Here is a 14496-nt window from a genome sequence, read left to right as displayed (position 1 = left end):
TGAAGCAAGCTAAAACAAGTTAGTCGTCTTCTATTTAATCATCACAAATACTTTAAAAACACTTAATCAAATGCAAGATATCTCAAGGGAAAGAAAGGGGGGCCTTTAATTACATCCTCACAAGTTGAATAGTCATGCATAGCGGAATCAAATCAGTGAATAATTATATTACTTGGAAGATGTACCATAAGCAACCAATACACTTTCTAATCTTTACATTGTCAGCCAAATGCAAAGTTCAGGAATATGTGTCATAGTTGTACATACAACCAACCTTTCTGGATTCCTCTCGTTCGTTCCTTCTAGGTTGAATAAAGAAGCAATTAGTATGATCGCGCAAAATACAGGAGAATTTGAATGTAACCTATGCTAAGGGTCAGACATCCAAACAAAAAAAAGTAGGGAACCAAACAAAAGAAGCAAAAGTGATGAATAGTACTCCTTGAGCGAGAGTACGTGCACTTCATTGGTATCGGGTGAGTGGGGTGGTAAGAGATCTGAATTCTCAACTTGGGATCTGTCTTGGTGGTTTACAGTGTCAAAGTAATCAAAACCTGGAACACATGGCTTTCGAAGTGGTATGCACATCTTCTGAAATCACGTGGGTTGTTTTTCCGCACGAGGATGTAACTAAGCACCACGTTTCCAAATCTCAAAATTTAATGTCATAGAAGCTTTATGTTATAGGATCTTGAGATAATCATCAAACACACAATTACAAGTCTGATTCATGTTGTCAAGATTCTCGTCAACTTGTAGACCTGCAAGTATTCAGTATTCAGCCAGAGTTTTTTGAGTAAGAAAAAGTGATCATTCTATCATCATTTTATTGCAAACCTGAGCGCTTCTTCCAGGCAATACCACTTCCAGCGAGTTTCGGAAGCCATCAGCCCTGCACAGCAACAAAATAATTTTTTTTTGATGAAACAAAAAAATCTAATGCGTCTAACACCCAGGATCAGAAACCTAGGGATGCTTGAACACTTGGTTCACTTATGCTTTAATACCACTTGGTGTTGAAATCTACTCTATTACAGTTTGTTGGTAGCAGTGCTCCTAAAATACCCCAAGGTTCAAAACTAGCAAGGTAGCTGCTCGAATCTGCAACCTTAGACCAACCATTTTAGATCAAAATCCCTTTGTCTCCAGTAATTAAAAGAGTACAAACAAATAAGCACTTAGCTTTAAGATATCCTCTAGACTCCAAAAAACTTTCCAGACGAGAAAAACCATAACAACTACATCTCCTAGCCAAAAACACCAGAAACAACAATGAAAAGCACAAAACTGCTACAAACAAACCTAGATAAGGTTCAAAGTCATTTGATTGTTGATAGTCTAGAATCCTTGCACTAAATAGCATTGGGCTACAAACTGAGGTCCATCTAGTGTGGAACTAGAAAAAAAACATCCACCTTGACAAGATGAGCTCCACCACTCCATTAAACACTCAAAAAGTGATCCTCAAGAGCAGTCCTACAATTCTCAGCACACTCACTGTTGCCCATGCCAATCATTTGAGCTAGCTACATATCTGGCTCCACCTTGATCAAGCCTATGCACAACCAATTTGTTCAATGGCTACTCAACCACAGAAGGATACCCCTTGGATTCCACCATCTCCATATAACTAACAATATGCTCTTTTCCTTGTTTAGTGTCATGGGGTGAACTAGGTTTCTCGAGCACTTTTCATGTGCTAACCACCTCACATGCCTTCAGGATCTCTCCAAATGATTGTTTTCTGCAACTTTTCTATCATGTGAATCTGCATCCCATGAGGCACCCTAGAGTTATAGTATAGTGGTACTTTTTTTTTTTTTTTGAAATCTGAGTGATTCAATGAAATCAAATTCTTTATTATCTTTGGGACAAAGGCCGTTTTCCAAGAATCTATTATCCTCTCAGTAAATTAGCTAAGTTGATACCTTGATCCTCCACCTCCATGCCATCCTTTTGATCCTAGTCATACATGCATTAAATGTCTAAAACAACTCTCAAGTTGAATCCACATACGGATTTATTAAAGGTGTATTCTTTTCATCTGAGATGACAACAATGTCTACAACTGTTGATGTTGTCCTTTTCTAGAATAGCTCATCTACGATAAGTAGCATGTATAACCTTCTACTAAGATGACCCTGATGATGAATACTCATATAGTTGTATGACACTGCATGCTCTCATTAGCTACCATATTAATAATGTCATCCATGAGTTATAATCTAATCAAGGTTTATTATCTCAAGCCGCATTGGAGTTTTAGCTTTTGAATGGAACAATACTTTTTCTGTATCATGCCAATGTTTGGATTTATACTGTTGGTGACAAATTGAAGGTGAAAGGAGGAAGGAGATGAAAAAAAACGAAGAAAAGAAAAAAATATATATACTTAAGTTTAGACTTAATCAAGGTTTAAAATATCGAGCCATGCCAAGGTTTCGGTCCCGGACCGTAACGATACAGTTTCAGTACCGTATCGTACTGTGCCGGTATAGTTTCGATATTTTTAAAATATAAAATATATTAACTAAAATAAAAATTTTAATTTAATATTTAAAAATAAAAAATAAAATATTTTAAAAAATAATAAGATAATTTTATAGATTTTAATAAAGCCTATTTAAATTATCCCCAACTATAACTAGGAATTGATTATTAAAACCTCAATTAAACCCTAAGTTAAAAAAAAACAAAAAACCAAAAATCGCAGCTGTTGCGCCCCAGACCGCGCACCGCTGGAACTGCAGTGCCAGTGCCGGTCCATCGGCGGAACGAAAATTTTCGTTTGTATCGCGCAATACGGCTCGAAATTTCAATCCCTGATGCATAGAAAGATTCACTTTAGACCTAGGTGAACACCTTTTTGTACTAGTCCTTTGAAGATACTGGTCTCCCCTAAGTAAACCATGACCGCCGTAGCTTGCTTCATCGGTATCAAGTATTAACTGCAAGAAAAAACTTGGTATCAGTAAAAGGTTCTTATAGTTTTTAGATGAAATCTGATCACAACTACAAGAACAGAATATTTCACATGAAGCTGTTGAGAACTTGAAAACAAACTGTTCTATCAGAAAATACATTAGTGATAAGATGTAAAAAGAGACTTGTAGTGTTTCTGTGCACCTTGTGCATTTTCAGAAAATGTACAAATATAAGGGAACATATGAAAAGTAGTAAAAATCAGTCTTGTTTACTTAATTGATTCTACAAAAATAGACGGAAAAAAAATCCTAAACAGTGATACATAACACCTATCAATTTTTTTTCCTTTTCCTCTGCATTAAACAGGATCAAAACATGAGATGTAGAACAAGAGAATAAACTGAAATCCCATTGGAAAAAAAAACTGCCAAAGGGCGTATAATTGAAATCTAAATATATTGAAAGCTCCTTTAGGAATGAATTTTAATTGAAAGAAACTCAACCCATAACCTTGTTTGATATTTCTCCAATGGGAATACATATGATGACATTAATAGCATTAGGTCAACATACTACCTCTAGGACAGCATAAATAAAATGAACCCATAGTTATCAACCAGTAGGAATTTGCACCAGAAATAGATCAAGCTTTATCAAGCTATAGTGATATAGTTTCCATTGAAAGGTACTTAGCATCAATATGAGAAATCAGAAGCAAAATGAGAATCCAACTATCAAATAGTGAGACACCATCCTCATATTCATGCGAGTTTGTGCAGACATATACACCCATCTTTTTGCTTATCTATTTTTCTTGTACTCTTGACCACACTCTAAGAAACAGTGAAGAATTTGACATACCTGATACTCGCCTGCTTCTTCTACACCAATTGTGTATGTTTTGTAACAAGTTGTAGGATGGAAGTTGAACACAAAGAGAAGTTGCCCTCTCTTATAGGAAATAATCTGCATAGAAGATAGATATACAATCCTTCAGGATGAAAGATGTTGATAAAGCTATAAAATGAAGTAGCTTGAGAAGAAGTGATTAGAAAAATCATTATAGTAACTTATGCCTTTGCAACAAGTAGTCAACCAAGCAATTCTAATCATTGTATGAAAGCATGAATCCAGATCTCAAATCTTGTCACTCCATTTATTTCGCTTGTTTAATTGCCCTACATAGGTTTTTGTGCATACTCATCTATCTTTTAGTTTTCTTTGCCTTCTTTATAGAAATGGATTAAAAAAAATCAATATCCAATCAGAAACTTTCATTTTTTGTCTACATTAAGGTTTTTTAACATGTTTATGATTTTCAAATATTTTTATTCCCTTTGGAATAGTTTCATTTAAAAATGTTCCTTAATACAGAAATCCAATCAAGATGTAATTGTCTTATTGGATGTCTATGCCAAAAGTGTCAAAGTGGAATATGAAAAAGGAATATCACTGCAATGTTGTGGCAAACATGTAAGTGAACAGAAAAATTCTAACCATGTTTGAATCACTAATATGATGCACATTTGGTGGTCCACTTGAAAGTATATTGTGACTCTCATCTATCCTCATCATATCCTGCCAAATTAAATAATTAAGTGAGCTCAACACCAACCAAACAAATATAAGCACACACATACATACAAAATCTCTGTACAAATACTATTCTAGTACTGAGCTACATTGGTCAATCCTTGTGTGTGTGTGTGTGTGTAAGCGCGCGCGCGCATATTGTTTCTTTATTGGATGCATGCAAAAAGTAGCAATTCTGCGGTATTCTCTTTCATTTTGACTTTCATATTTGTTGATACTTCATAACCATCATGTAGCAAAGGTATACACTGCAATATAAAAACAAGCCAAAGTCCCAACTATTCAGAGTTCAGTAACATTGGTCTTAAACAATCATTGAACAAGCTATATAGTTACAGCTTCCTAAAAGGATATCAATTAGTTTTTGGCCCATTTAATTAACCATAATTATATGAAGTACAAATATCTGTTACTATATCCAATAGTGGCCTCCCTTTTCTTTCATTGCTTTTGTTGATCACATTCTAAACATAGTTACCAGATTCCAAATTTGCAAAACTATTTTCTTTCTTGCAGGTATCTTCAAAATTTTAGCTCGCAATGTTCCACAGATAATCCAACATCAAGGTTTTAACTTCTATTCTATATTGGCAGCATGGAAACCTATTTGCTGACCAAAATCAAAGTTCCAACCTATGTTAGCAAGGTCAAAAGTTAGAGCTACTGCATGTGCCAACTGAAATTATACAAACAATGAGGTTCTCTCTATCTTAACTGATTCTGTGGTACTGTGTTCAGCGTCAATCATGAGGAGACGAGGATCTATAGAGAAGGTAAGAGCAATGAAATTATGCCATTGATGAGCTAGAAAAGTGCCTTTAGCCTTACCACAGAGTGATTGAAATGGAACTATAACATAGAAGAGGGAGAGGATTAAGTAATGGCACTGAAGGCCTTGATAGTCTTTGACCTCTTATGGAAGTGTGAAGTGGAAGAATACAATTTAATTGAATTAGAATTTTAAAAAACAAAAGTATTAGAAAATAGCTAATATTGTTTGAATTTGTTTCAACATATGCCATAGTGTACCAAGGCATGCCGATTGTCCGCACAGCAAAATACTTGGCCAAAATTAGTACAAGCAACACAAGAGATATGATCCATACCGATCAATATTAAGTTTCAATAATTTAGCAAAATGATATATTTCAATTGTGTAGCTAGATATGGTACAAGATTTCAAATCATGCTTGGATTTACATAACAAAAACTCTAAACTCACCCTCAAGTTGGAGTAAATACAATGTATTTTTCCCTATTATAATATAATGCTCTTTTATCAAACAAAGATTATGTAGAAGTTGATCATTAGAACTAAAGGAATTTGCAAATCTACTTCCAAATTTTCTCTCATAATGGAACTTCAATTTGGGTGTTGTATGTAATTAATGGTCACAACAAAAATAGATCATGCTAAGGTGGGGCAACAAGCATTGGTAAGGATAAGTAACTCAATAATAATCAAAGAATAGCAAGAAAAATAGGATTTGATACATCATATCTAGTTCAATGTGATAGGACAGCTTAGGAGTACAAAGAAAATAGTAATACTGAACCATAAAATATAGGTTACGATTTTAGAGTGACACATGAACAAAATACACCATTGTTGTCAAGACAACATTTTTTTTGATGAAGGTATATATATATATATATATATATATATATATATATATATATAAAGTAAAATGTACAATGTTGTCCTACAATAGCTACTCATATATGATGAAGTATCAGATCTAAGTAGACATCTAAAGATCTATATACATGCACTTGTATCTTTTTAAATACCAGCTCTACATCAAAACTATCACCCTCAAACATACTCCGATTCGTTGCCTTTCATAGATAGAACATAGTGGATCATAAATGACATGCAAGGTGTCGGGCCTTCGTCAAGCTATTGGACCCCCTTACTACTAACATAGCATAGTGGAAGAATAAAGATATAATCCTCACCCAGAGGAAAATTACTCTAATACCAATTGACACAGTACAATGGAAGTATAACGATACAATCCTCATCCAAAGAAAAGGAAATTGCAAACTATATTAACTCAAAATTTGTCTATTACATGGGATTCTAACATATTTTTATAATTCAACGACATCATCTATGTTTTATAAAATAATAGACTTTTCTAACAAAATCCTAATTTTTTTTAATAAAACCTATCAAACTTTTCTAGAAAAACTAAACAATTTTTTTAAAATTCCAACTAACTATAAAAATTAACGACTTAGATAGCTTTTAATAAAATTAAATCCTTAACTGCGTTATTCTCCTCAACCGAAGAGAACTTTGACTCTGTGAAGTGGGAAGGCGGATCAATTATAAAGCAGAAGCGTCTTTTTAGCCGAATCAAATCATTGTTGGTTTATTTCTTCAAACATTGTCATTTTGATGTCTATGTGTTTGCTTATTTTGTCAAGTGGGAAGGTAGAATAGTTGTGAAATGGAGGTGCTTTTTAGCCGAATCTGCTAGTTGTTGGTTTATTTCTTCAATCATTGCCTTTTTTATGCCAATATGATTCCTTGTTTGCTTGGCATAAAAAAACAACAATTGAAGAAATAAATTGACAACTACGAGATTCGGCTAAAAAGGCGTCTACGTTTCACAACTATCCTACCTTTCCACTCAACAAAATAAACAAACACATCGACATCAAAAAGGCAATGTTTGAATAAATACGTTTGATTTGGCCAAAAAGACACTTCTGCTTCATAACTGTTCCACTTTCTCACTTGACGGAGTCAAATTCTCTTCAATTGAGGAGAATACTGCAATCAAAAATTTAATTTTATTAAAATTTAACTAAATCATTAGTTTTAATAATTAGAACTTTTAAAAAAAGTTGTTTAGTTTTTCTAAAAAACTCTTATAGGTTTTATTAGAAAATTTAAGATTTTATTAGAAAAGTTTGTTATTTTATAAAAAATATGTCATATCATCACACTATAAAAAGGGTTAGAATCCCATATAATAGACAAGTTTTGAGTTAATAAAATTTGCAATTTCTTTTTCTCTGGCCCAATTAGTCAAACGTATAGTGATAATACATTTCTAGTAAAGCAAATTAATGACTTTCGAGAATCAACAATAGACACGAAGGTACAACAATAATTCCATACATTTATAGGTAAAATATTAGTACAAAACCAATGGACTGAATTCCTTACCTTATCAAAATTTAAAAGTTGCTTGTGCAAATCAGTCATTAGCAAATCCCATTGACGGTTTGCCAAAGCAAATGAATATTTGTTGCTTGCCAATGGAAACTCGATTCTCTATTGAGAAAAATAAAACACCATAAGACTAATTACTGCATTCCAGAAGGGCATATCATCACAACAAGAAATAAAGTAAAACAACGAAAAAAAATAGACCGAAAACAAAGAGAAAGATTAAATGAGAAAACTTCACATTTGGATGTCCGAATTCATTCCCCATGAAGTTGATGAAAGCACTTCCACTCATTGTAAATGTGAGTAATTTGATCATCTGAAATATGATATTGGAAGTAGTTGAATATCTCAGAGAGAAACTTTTGTGAATATCTCAACTCATGTTCGCAAAAAAGAAAGAGAGAGACAGAGAGAGAAGCTAAAATAGTATTCTCTAGGAAGATAATCAGAATCATCAGAAATGTACCTTTTCAGATAAGCAACAGCAATTTTTTTATGCATAATCCAGTAGTTCCAGTGTTAGAAAATGCAAGAACAGAATGTGAAGTATGGGGGATTGGATAGTCTAAGGAATAACAATGATAATAAAATCTACAGCTAAATTCAATTAAATATATATCTCTGATGAATAACCAACATGATCTAGCAAATGGATCAATGGCAAAAAAACACTGGCTTTGAGAGCATGTTGATTTGGGAAAAAATATTAGGTTAATTCCATTTCTAGTCCCCTCGACCTATGAGTATCTTCCTTATTATTATTTGCATATGTATGTATATCCCTAGGTAGGTATTTGGATTTACAAATAGGTTATCAAAAATCATATTGTATTAATGATAACTACCAAATTATGTTACTATTATCTTTTACATTGTTTTGTATTTGCTAGTCTGTTTTCAGTTTACTCAAAAATTAAATTATTTAATTACTTGAAATTTTTGTAAATTTTAAATAGTTTACAATTAACCAAAAGATATTATTTTTGTTAACTGGTAAGCAACATTAGTTTCACTTGTCATGATTTTAACAAATTTCTTTTGTTTCTCAACTTATGTATTGTTTATATTGCAAATACCATCAGGAGAAGTACAAAAAGTCAATGCAATAACATTAAAACTCTTGAGATGGGCGTATAAGGCTACTAGGAGAGACAATGAAAAATATTTATAAGCACATACAATTAGGTGCAATCCCATGGATGATCAAATAAGAAAAGATTAAGATGGCATGACATGTTCAGCAACAACCTGTATAATTGCTTAGTTATAAAAGAAGATCGATTGGAGTTTAAGAGATTGTTGAGGAAAACCATGGCAGCTATTATAAAAATTAGATAACTAAAAAAATTAGATTCATCTCTTGCTTAACAATTCGGGCTTTTGGGATGAATAGCTAGTCAAGCAACTTTAACATGCTACTAAATAAAGTTGTCTTGGATCTTGCATGTGTCAAAAATATTATCCATAAATCCACGTGTTAAGTTTGGACCAGTCTAATCAAGTATATCTACTTACACACTAGTGTAATGAAGTATACCTACCTATATATTGATAGCTCAAGTTTCGGGAATAAGATGTTAGTCAATCAACTTTAACATATACTTAAGGAAACTATCTGAATTAAAGTCAACCATGTAGCATACTTTATGCTATACCAGAGTAAGGATAATAATTTCAAAGTACAGGCAAGAAATTATTTGGAAGATGGGAAGGCACCAAAAAATTAACATGATTTCTTGAAAGGTAAATCATTTTCTATTAACATACTTTATGTAGTGCAGAGCCTCTAAACAGAAGATTGTCAGATCCACTAATATGCTCATCAGTCTTACGGAACAAAATCTCTGCAAAGGACCGTCCTCCTGATATAGACTGCATTATATTATCAAAATGTATAATTAGTCATCAATTAAGAAAAAAATTAAGTTAATGTTACATTAGCGATTGAGTTAGCTCAGAGAGACAGTAACTAAAATGCAAACTAGTTATGCCATATCATTTAGGGAAGATGATGTTTTATTTAGTGGTTTCCTCCAATTTCATGGACTCATGCCTATTCATGACTTTTATTTGCTGTATAATTTCTTGCCCTAAGTAACATGAATTCAATCATTGTTTGGTAGATTGCTACATACTTTAAGTTAGAACTATTGGCGCTGAACCTGATAAGCTATAACCCCCTCAATCATTAAATTGATTTTTTTTTGTTCACATCCTGCCTAGTGGTTGTACTATAATAAAATAAATTAGACATTAGCAGGTTCACAAATATTTCATTGTCTAATCTGTCTTATTATGTTGTTTAAACTATCCTACTTAACAAGAGAAGCAAGATGACTATCATTTGCTAGTCTACCACAGCAGCCACTATCGGTCATTAGTTGATTGTAGAGCCAAAATATGGTAGGTAAATTATGGTACATGGCCACAGGTACCAAACTGCCCACAATTTGATTCCTGGTAGTGACCCAGACTAAAAACCTTGACTGAAACAGCAGGAGAAAACTCATCTATAACAAGGATCTTAATTGACGGAAAAGAGTGGACTTCATTCAGAAACATTGAAGTGAATTGGTAAGATTTGTAGCAATATAGGTTAGTCTAGTTATAATTGGAAAATATTCTTGAAAGCACAGAAGGTTCTTCAGATGGATAGTCCAAAACCAAATAAAATGAAGAAAAACCAGAGAAATAAGCTTCAAAGAGAAAATTAGATAACATATATACCAAGCTCATCAGAGCCTATGAGGCACAATAAGTGCTACCTGATTATGATTCTCAGCATACAAGAGCATATTATGTCTGTTTAGCTGATTGCTCAAAAGTACACTCACAATCTGCACCAGACATATAGTTAATTGTTAAATTAGATACAAGTTAGAAACAACAGTTATATCCTACAAAACAAAAGTAAACAATAAAAGTTATCATTCTAATTCTGATGAAAGATAATTGTAATGTATATACTATTAAGACATTTTGTGTATTATAAAACTCAGTGAATTGGAACTTTGTTTAACTGTGTATACACTAATATCAAATGCTACTAGTCACATAAACAACTCACAGTGAAAGGCAAATTTTGACCCAATTTCATTGTGGGAATAGAATCAATGTTATCACAGGGTTAGGCTTCTTTGCATCAATCCCCATTGAAGGTTATGGGTTTCATATAGTGTGACTTCTCATCCACTCCACTACAAAACCCTAGTTTCCTCTTCCCATCTCTATGTATAAAATCCCAATTTTATATTTCTTCAAAATCTTCTCTCCTCAACCTCCTGCCACTGTCATGGAAGCCTAGCCACAAAACTCTCCTACCTTCATTAAATCAGCTTCTGATTTCTTGCTTGCTCCGCTTCTTGTAGCTGCTCCTACTTCCCTCAAATTTTTATGTGATTTGCTGCCTACCCATCTCTCATAGTTAGCTCTTGCTCTCTCGTACCTCTCACTCATCGTGAATGACTGCAATGCTGTCAATTTCATTATAAATTCAAACACTGGCATATAATGCCTCTATACCCTTAGGCAACAGACTATTATTATTTTCTCCTTTTCTTTTCATGCACAAAATATCTTTGTCCGTCTAATTAGTTTTCAGCTTTATGCCATTGGGTGTCCATCCTACACGGGCAATCCTCAAATGCCATTAGATATCATCAGATTGCACTCAAGATTGAGGATCTACATTAAACTATTGTGTGATTTTAAGAGGTTCCATACCCTGAAAAAGTAATAAAAAAAAGGAAAATGCAGTGACAAAATTTCTTGCAAAGGCAAAATACATGCAACTACACTAATAGCTACATGTGAGCTTGTTTAGCTTAAACAACTAATTATTGAGATGAGTATTGCTTCTGCTGAACCAATGAACTAGGTTAGAAAGTTCAAGCACATCTCCTAATAGCTACATATTTCCTAGATGTAAATATTCTTAACATAATAGATACATAGCTTAAGCAAGCTACTAGGATTTTGATTCTGAATCTTTCCCACTAATGAAGTAACAAAAGGCATGGGGATGACAGTCAACTAGATCTTGAGAAGCATATCTTGAGATTATGTTCACAAACAATCATATACTTATATGATCCTGTAGAGCCCTTGATCAGACCACTAAATACCACTCAGTCAACAACTAGCATTTGAAAGCATGAATTGTTCACACAATCAAAATTCTTCAATACTCATCTGGGTCACATTTTCTTCTGTTCCCTAGAATTAATAGCTTTTCTTTTTCTTTTTTTTTTTTATAAAAAGGGTTGAAGCCTGGAATCCAAAGAGAACATAGAACAAGGCTGTAGCTAAACAATCTAATTTTGCAACCTTTAGGATATGTTAAAGCTCAACTATCGATCGAATAAAGGATGAGCAAATAACTTTGTAGACAAGGAAATTTTTACAAGAAATCTACAGTGTGATTGCATTCAGATACCTTATTCATGCTCCACTCTTGATCTGGGACATTCTCAAGCAACCACAACCACATTTCAGACACAGAAGAGTTAACCCAGTAATCAAATCCCAAACCGCCTTGAGTTGTTGGCTCACACAATCCAGGATAAAATGTGGCCTAAAATATAAAAAAGAAAAGTTCATCAAGTCAAGCAAGTATGAACAATTGCAACTTAGACCAATGTTATCAAATGAAATAAACCAACTAGAAATTGTTCTAGTTTTCATGTTCTTAATTTAATACGTAGCTATGCAACTGAACAAATACAAGTGTGAAACAAAATCACCATAGATAGAGCAATTTCATAGTTCACCAAAATATATGTTACACAAAGAGCAATAGTATGATATTGCTACAGACCCAGGGATAGCATACTGCTGGTGAAACTTGGTTGGCCTTGTGAGCTAGTTCGAAGAGTGAGTGATCTTGATAATAACTAGTGTTTGATGGTCAATGAGAACACAAGATCTCAAAAGATGTATGAAGCTTGGGAGCTTGGAGAATAAACATTGTCCTTTTGTTAATGGGCTGTTGTCATTTTACATATAACAAGTAGCAAAATAATATTTCTCTCCCTCTTGTCTGTTGTCTGCCTGTTGGTTACTGCCCTTCTAAATTTCCCATGACTCCTTTTGCCCCTTCACTTTTAATGGTCTCAATTCACCCACCTCCACCACCTAACAGCTAACCCTTTCCGCAAACAAAAGGTGCAAGTTATTATCTTGATGAGTGTAGTAATATTGTCAACATCCTTGTTTTATTATCTAAAAGGTGCTTTGTCAATCTTCATGCTAGGTCTTCTAGAGTTTCTAAGTGTGGGTGAGAAAGCAGGTACAGCAGTTCAGAAACAGTATTGCTATTTTCAGTATAGTTTCATACTTTCATTAGAAACTTTAAATGCTTTATATTCAATACAATTATAACTATTTTGAATTGTTTTATATTTATATTCCAATTTCCTTGGCTGGATTTGGTGGTTATTTGTCATTTCTCGTGCTACAATTCATCTTATATTTACCTGTTTACACTGAATTATATATTTCTGTTTACACTGAATTATATTCCAACTTTCTGGTGTTGGATTATGAGATTAAGACAAATTTATCCAGGGCCCTGATAGTTCAGCACCAAAATACAAGCTTTCTTGTACCACATGCCAAATTTTTTAATGGTGTTGCTTCTTCATTTACCTGCTCTTCGTGGGAAAAAAAGAAATATTTTCTGGCTACTTAATTTGTTGTTTCTATAGAATCCTCAGTTTTCTGGAAACTTCAGAGGAGGAAAATTCATTGGAATGGATTCTTTTTATAAACTTTCCACTACATAACATCCCATAAATTTTCAGAAATAGGAAGACTTTTTCAAGAGCAATTAAGATTGATTTTAAAACAAAGGATGTCAGTAAAGCTTTTATTTTAAACAAAGTGAAAAGTTAGAGGAGTTGGTCAGAAAACTGATGTCATTTGTTCAATTCATGTATAATGTATAATGGTTTACTTTGAACATTGTTCATATATTGCTCTCAACTATATACTTATATATATAATGTGATTTACTAATTATTAATATATACTTGTACATGTACATTGTTATATATCTTATAAATAAGTACCACAACCGTATCATTCTGGTAAGAAACTGAAATATCAACACAACTCAATATTTTAAACAATGCTATTAATGCTCACTGTTAAGCTTTAACCAGTGAATACTTATCAATATAAATATGTTATGGATGAATGGATTAATGCATTTTCCATATATATAGTGTACATTATCGTCATTATAATAGTTTTAAATATTTTATTAACATAGATATTATGTGTGGTCACATTTATGAACGACATTACATGGAAGGTTGATCACATAACCACTGCATACACTTAAAAATTTTGGTGTATACAAAAGTTTGATTTTGGAGGATTTAGTTTATTGAAACTACAATTGATAGATAAATTGGTTGTGTCATAGGATACTGAAACAATTCACTTAATATTGAAAACCAGGTTCCCTGATGAACGTAGACAGATATCAAATGACTTACGTCTTCAGCAATTGTAATAATATCAGGATAAAGTTCATGCAGCATCTCATTTGCCAGGGTAAGGTATATTAAAGCATCCTTGTCAACATACTGATTGCAATACCTAAAAGAGAGAACATGAATCTGGAATCATAACACATAAAAGGAGTATGCAAGAAGAGAAACAGTATAAAAATTAGTAGAAAACAAAAACCATAAACTGTAATTACTAGGGATGCTCCTGAATATAAACCAACCTTAAGCTAAGCTAATTATGCAAGTATTAGCAAAAAATGTTATACACGTAGTTTT

The 14496-nt window shown here is 33.0% G+C and overlaps 1 protein-coding gene across 2 annotated transcripts in view; it reads right to left on the bottom strand.

Annotated features, from left to right (window-relative positions):
- Positions 1–120: 120 nt before the first annotated feature.
- The window catches only part of LOC141821166 (1,4-alpha-glucan-branching enzyme 3, chloroplastic/amyloplastic), a 29477-nt gene continuing 15101 nt past the window's right edge, over positions 121–14496 (bottom strand). Inside the window, exons 11-22 of one of the 2 annotated variants that reach the window (XR_012601201.1) lie at positions 14206–14308; positions 12141–12278; positions 10471–10542; positions 9473–9577; positions 7944–8021; positions 7700–7807; positions 4423–4503; positions 3787–3891; positions 2863–2948; positions 838–892; positions 440–761; positions 121–299 (exon numbers count right to left, since the gene is read on the bottom strand). Coding sequence is in view for 1 of the 2 variants with exons in the window: in XM_074708549.1 (XP_074564650.1) it covers positions 729–761; positions 838–892; positions 2863–2948; positions 3787–3891; positions 4423–4503; positions 7700–7807; positions 7944–8021; positions 9473–9577; positions 10471–10542; positions 12141–12278; positions 14206–14308 (964 nt within the window). In the remaining variant the exon portion in view is untranslated. Of the gene's footprint in view, positions 762–837; positions 893–2862; positions 2949–3786; positions 3892–4422; positions 4504–7699; positions 7808–7943; positions 8022–9472; positions 9578–10470; positions 10543–12140; positions 12279–14205; positions 14309–14496 lie in introns of both variants that reach the window. The other variant, XM_074708549.1, reaches the window with a different exon arrangement.

Source organism: Curcuma longa, chromosome 2 (genome assembly GCF_044706935.1).
Source record: "Curcuma longa cultivar G26 ecotype Majalengka, Jawa Barat chromosome 2, ITB_CL_G26_1.1, whole genome shotgun sequence".
Taxonomy (NCBI): Eukaryota; Viridiplantae; Streptophyta; class Magnoliopsida; order Zingiberales; family Zingiberaceae; genus Curcuma; species Curcuma longa.
The sequence above is the reverse complement of the archived record's forward strand: the minus strand, read 5'-3'. Positions and strand labels throughout refer to the sequence as shown.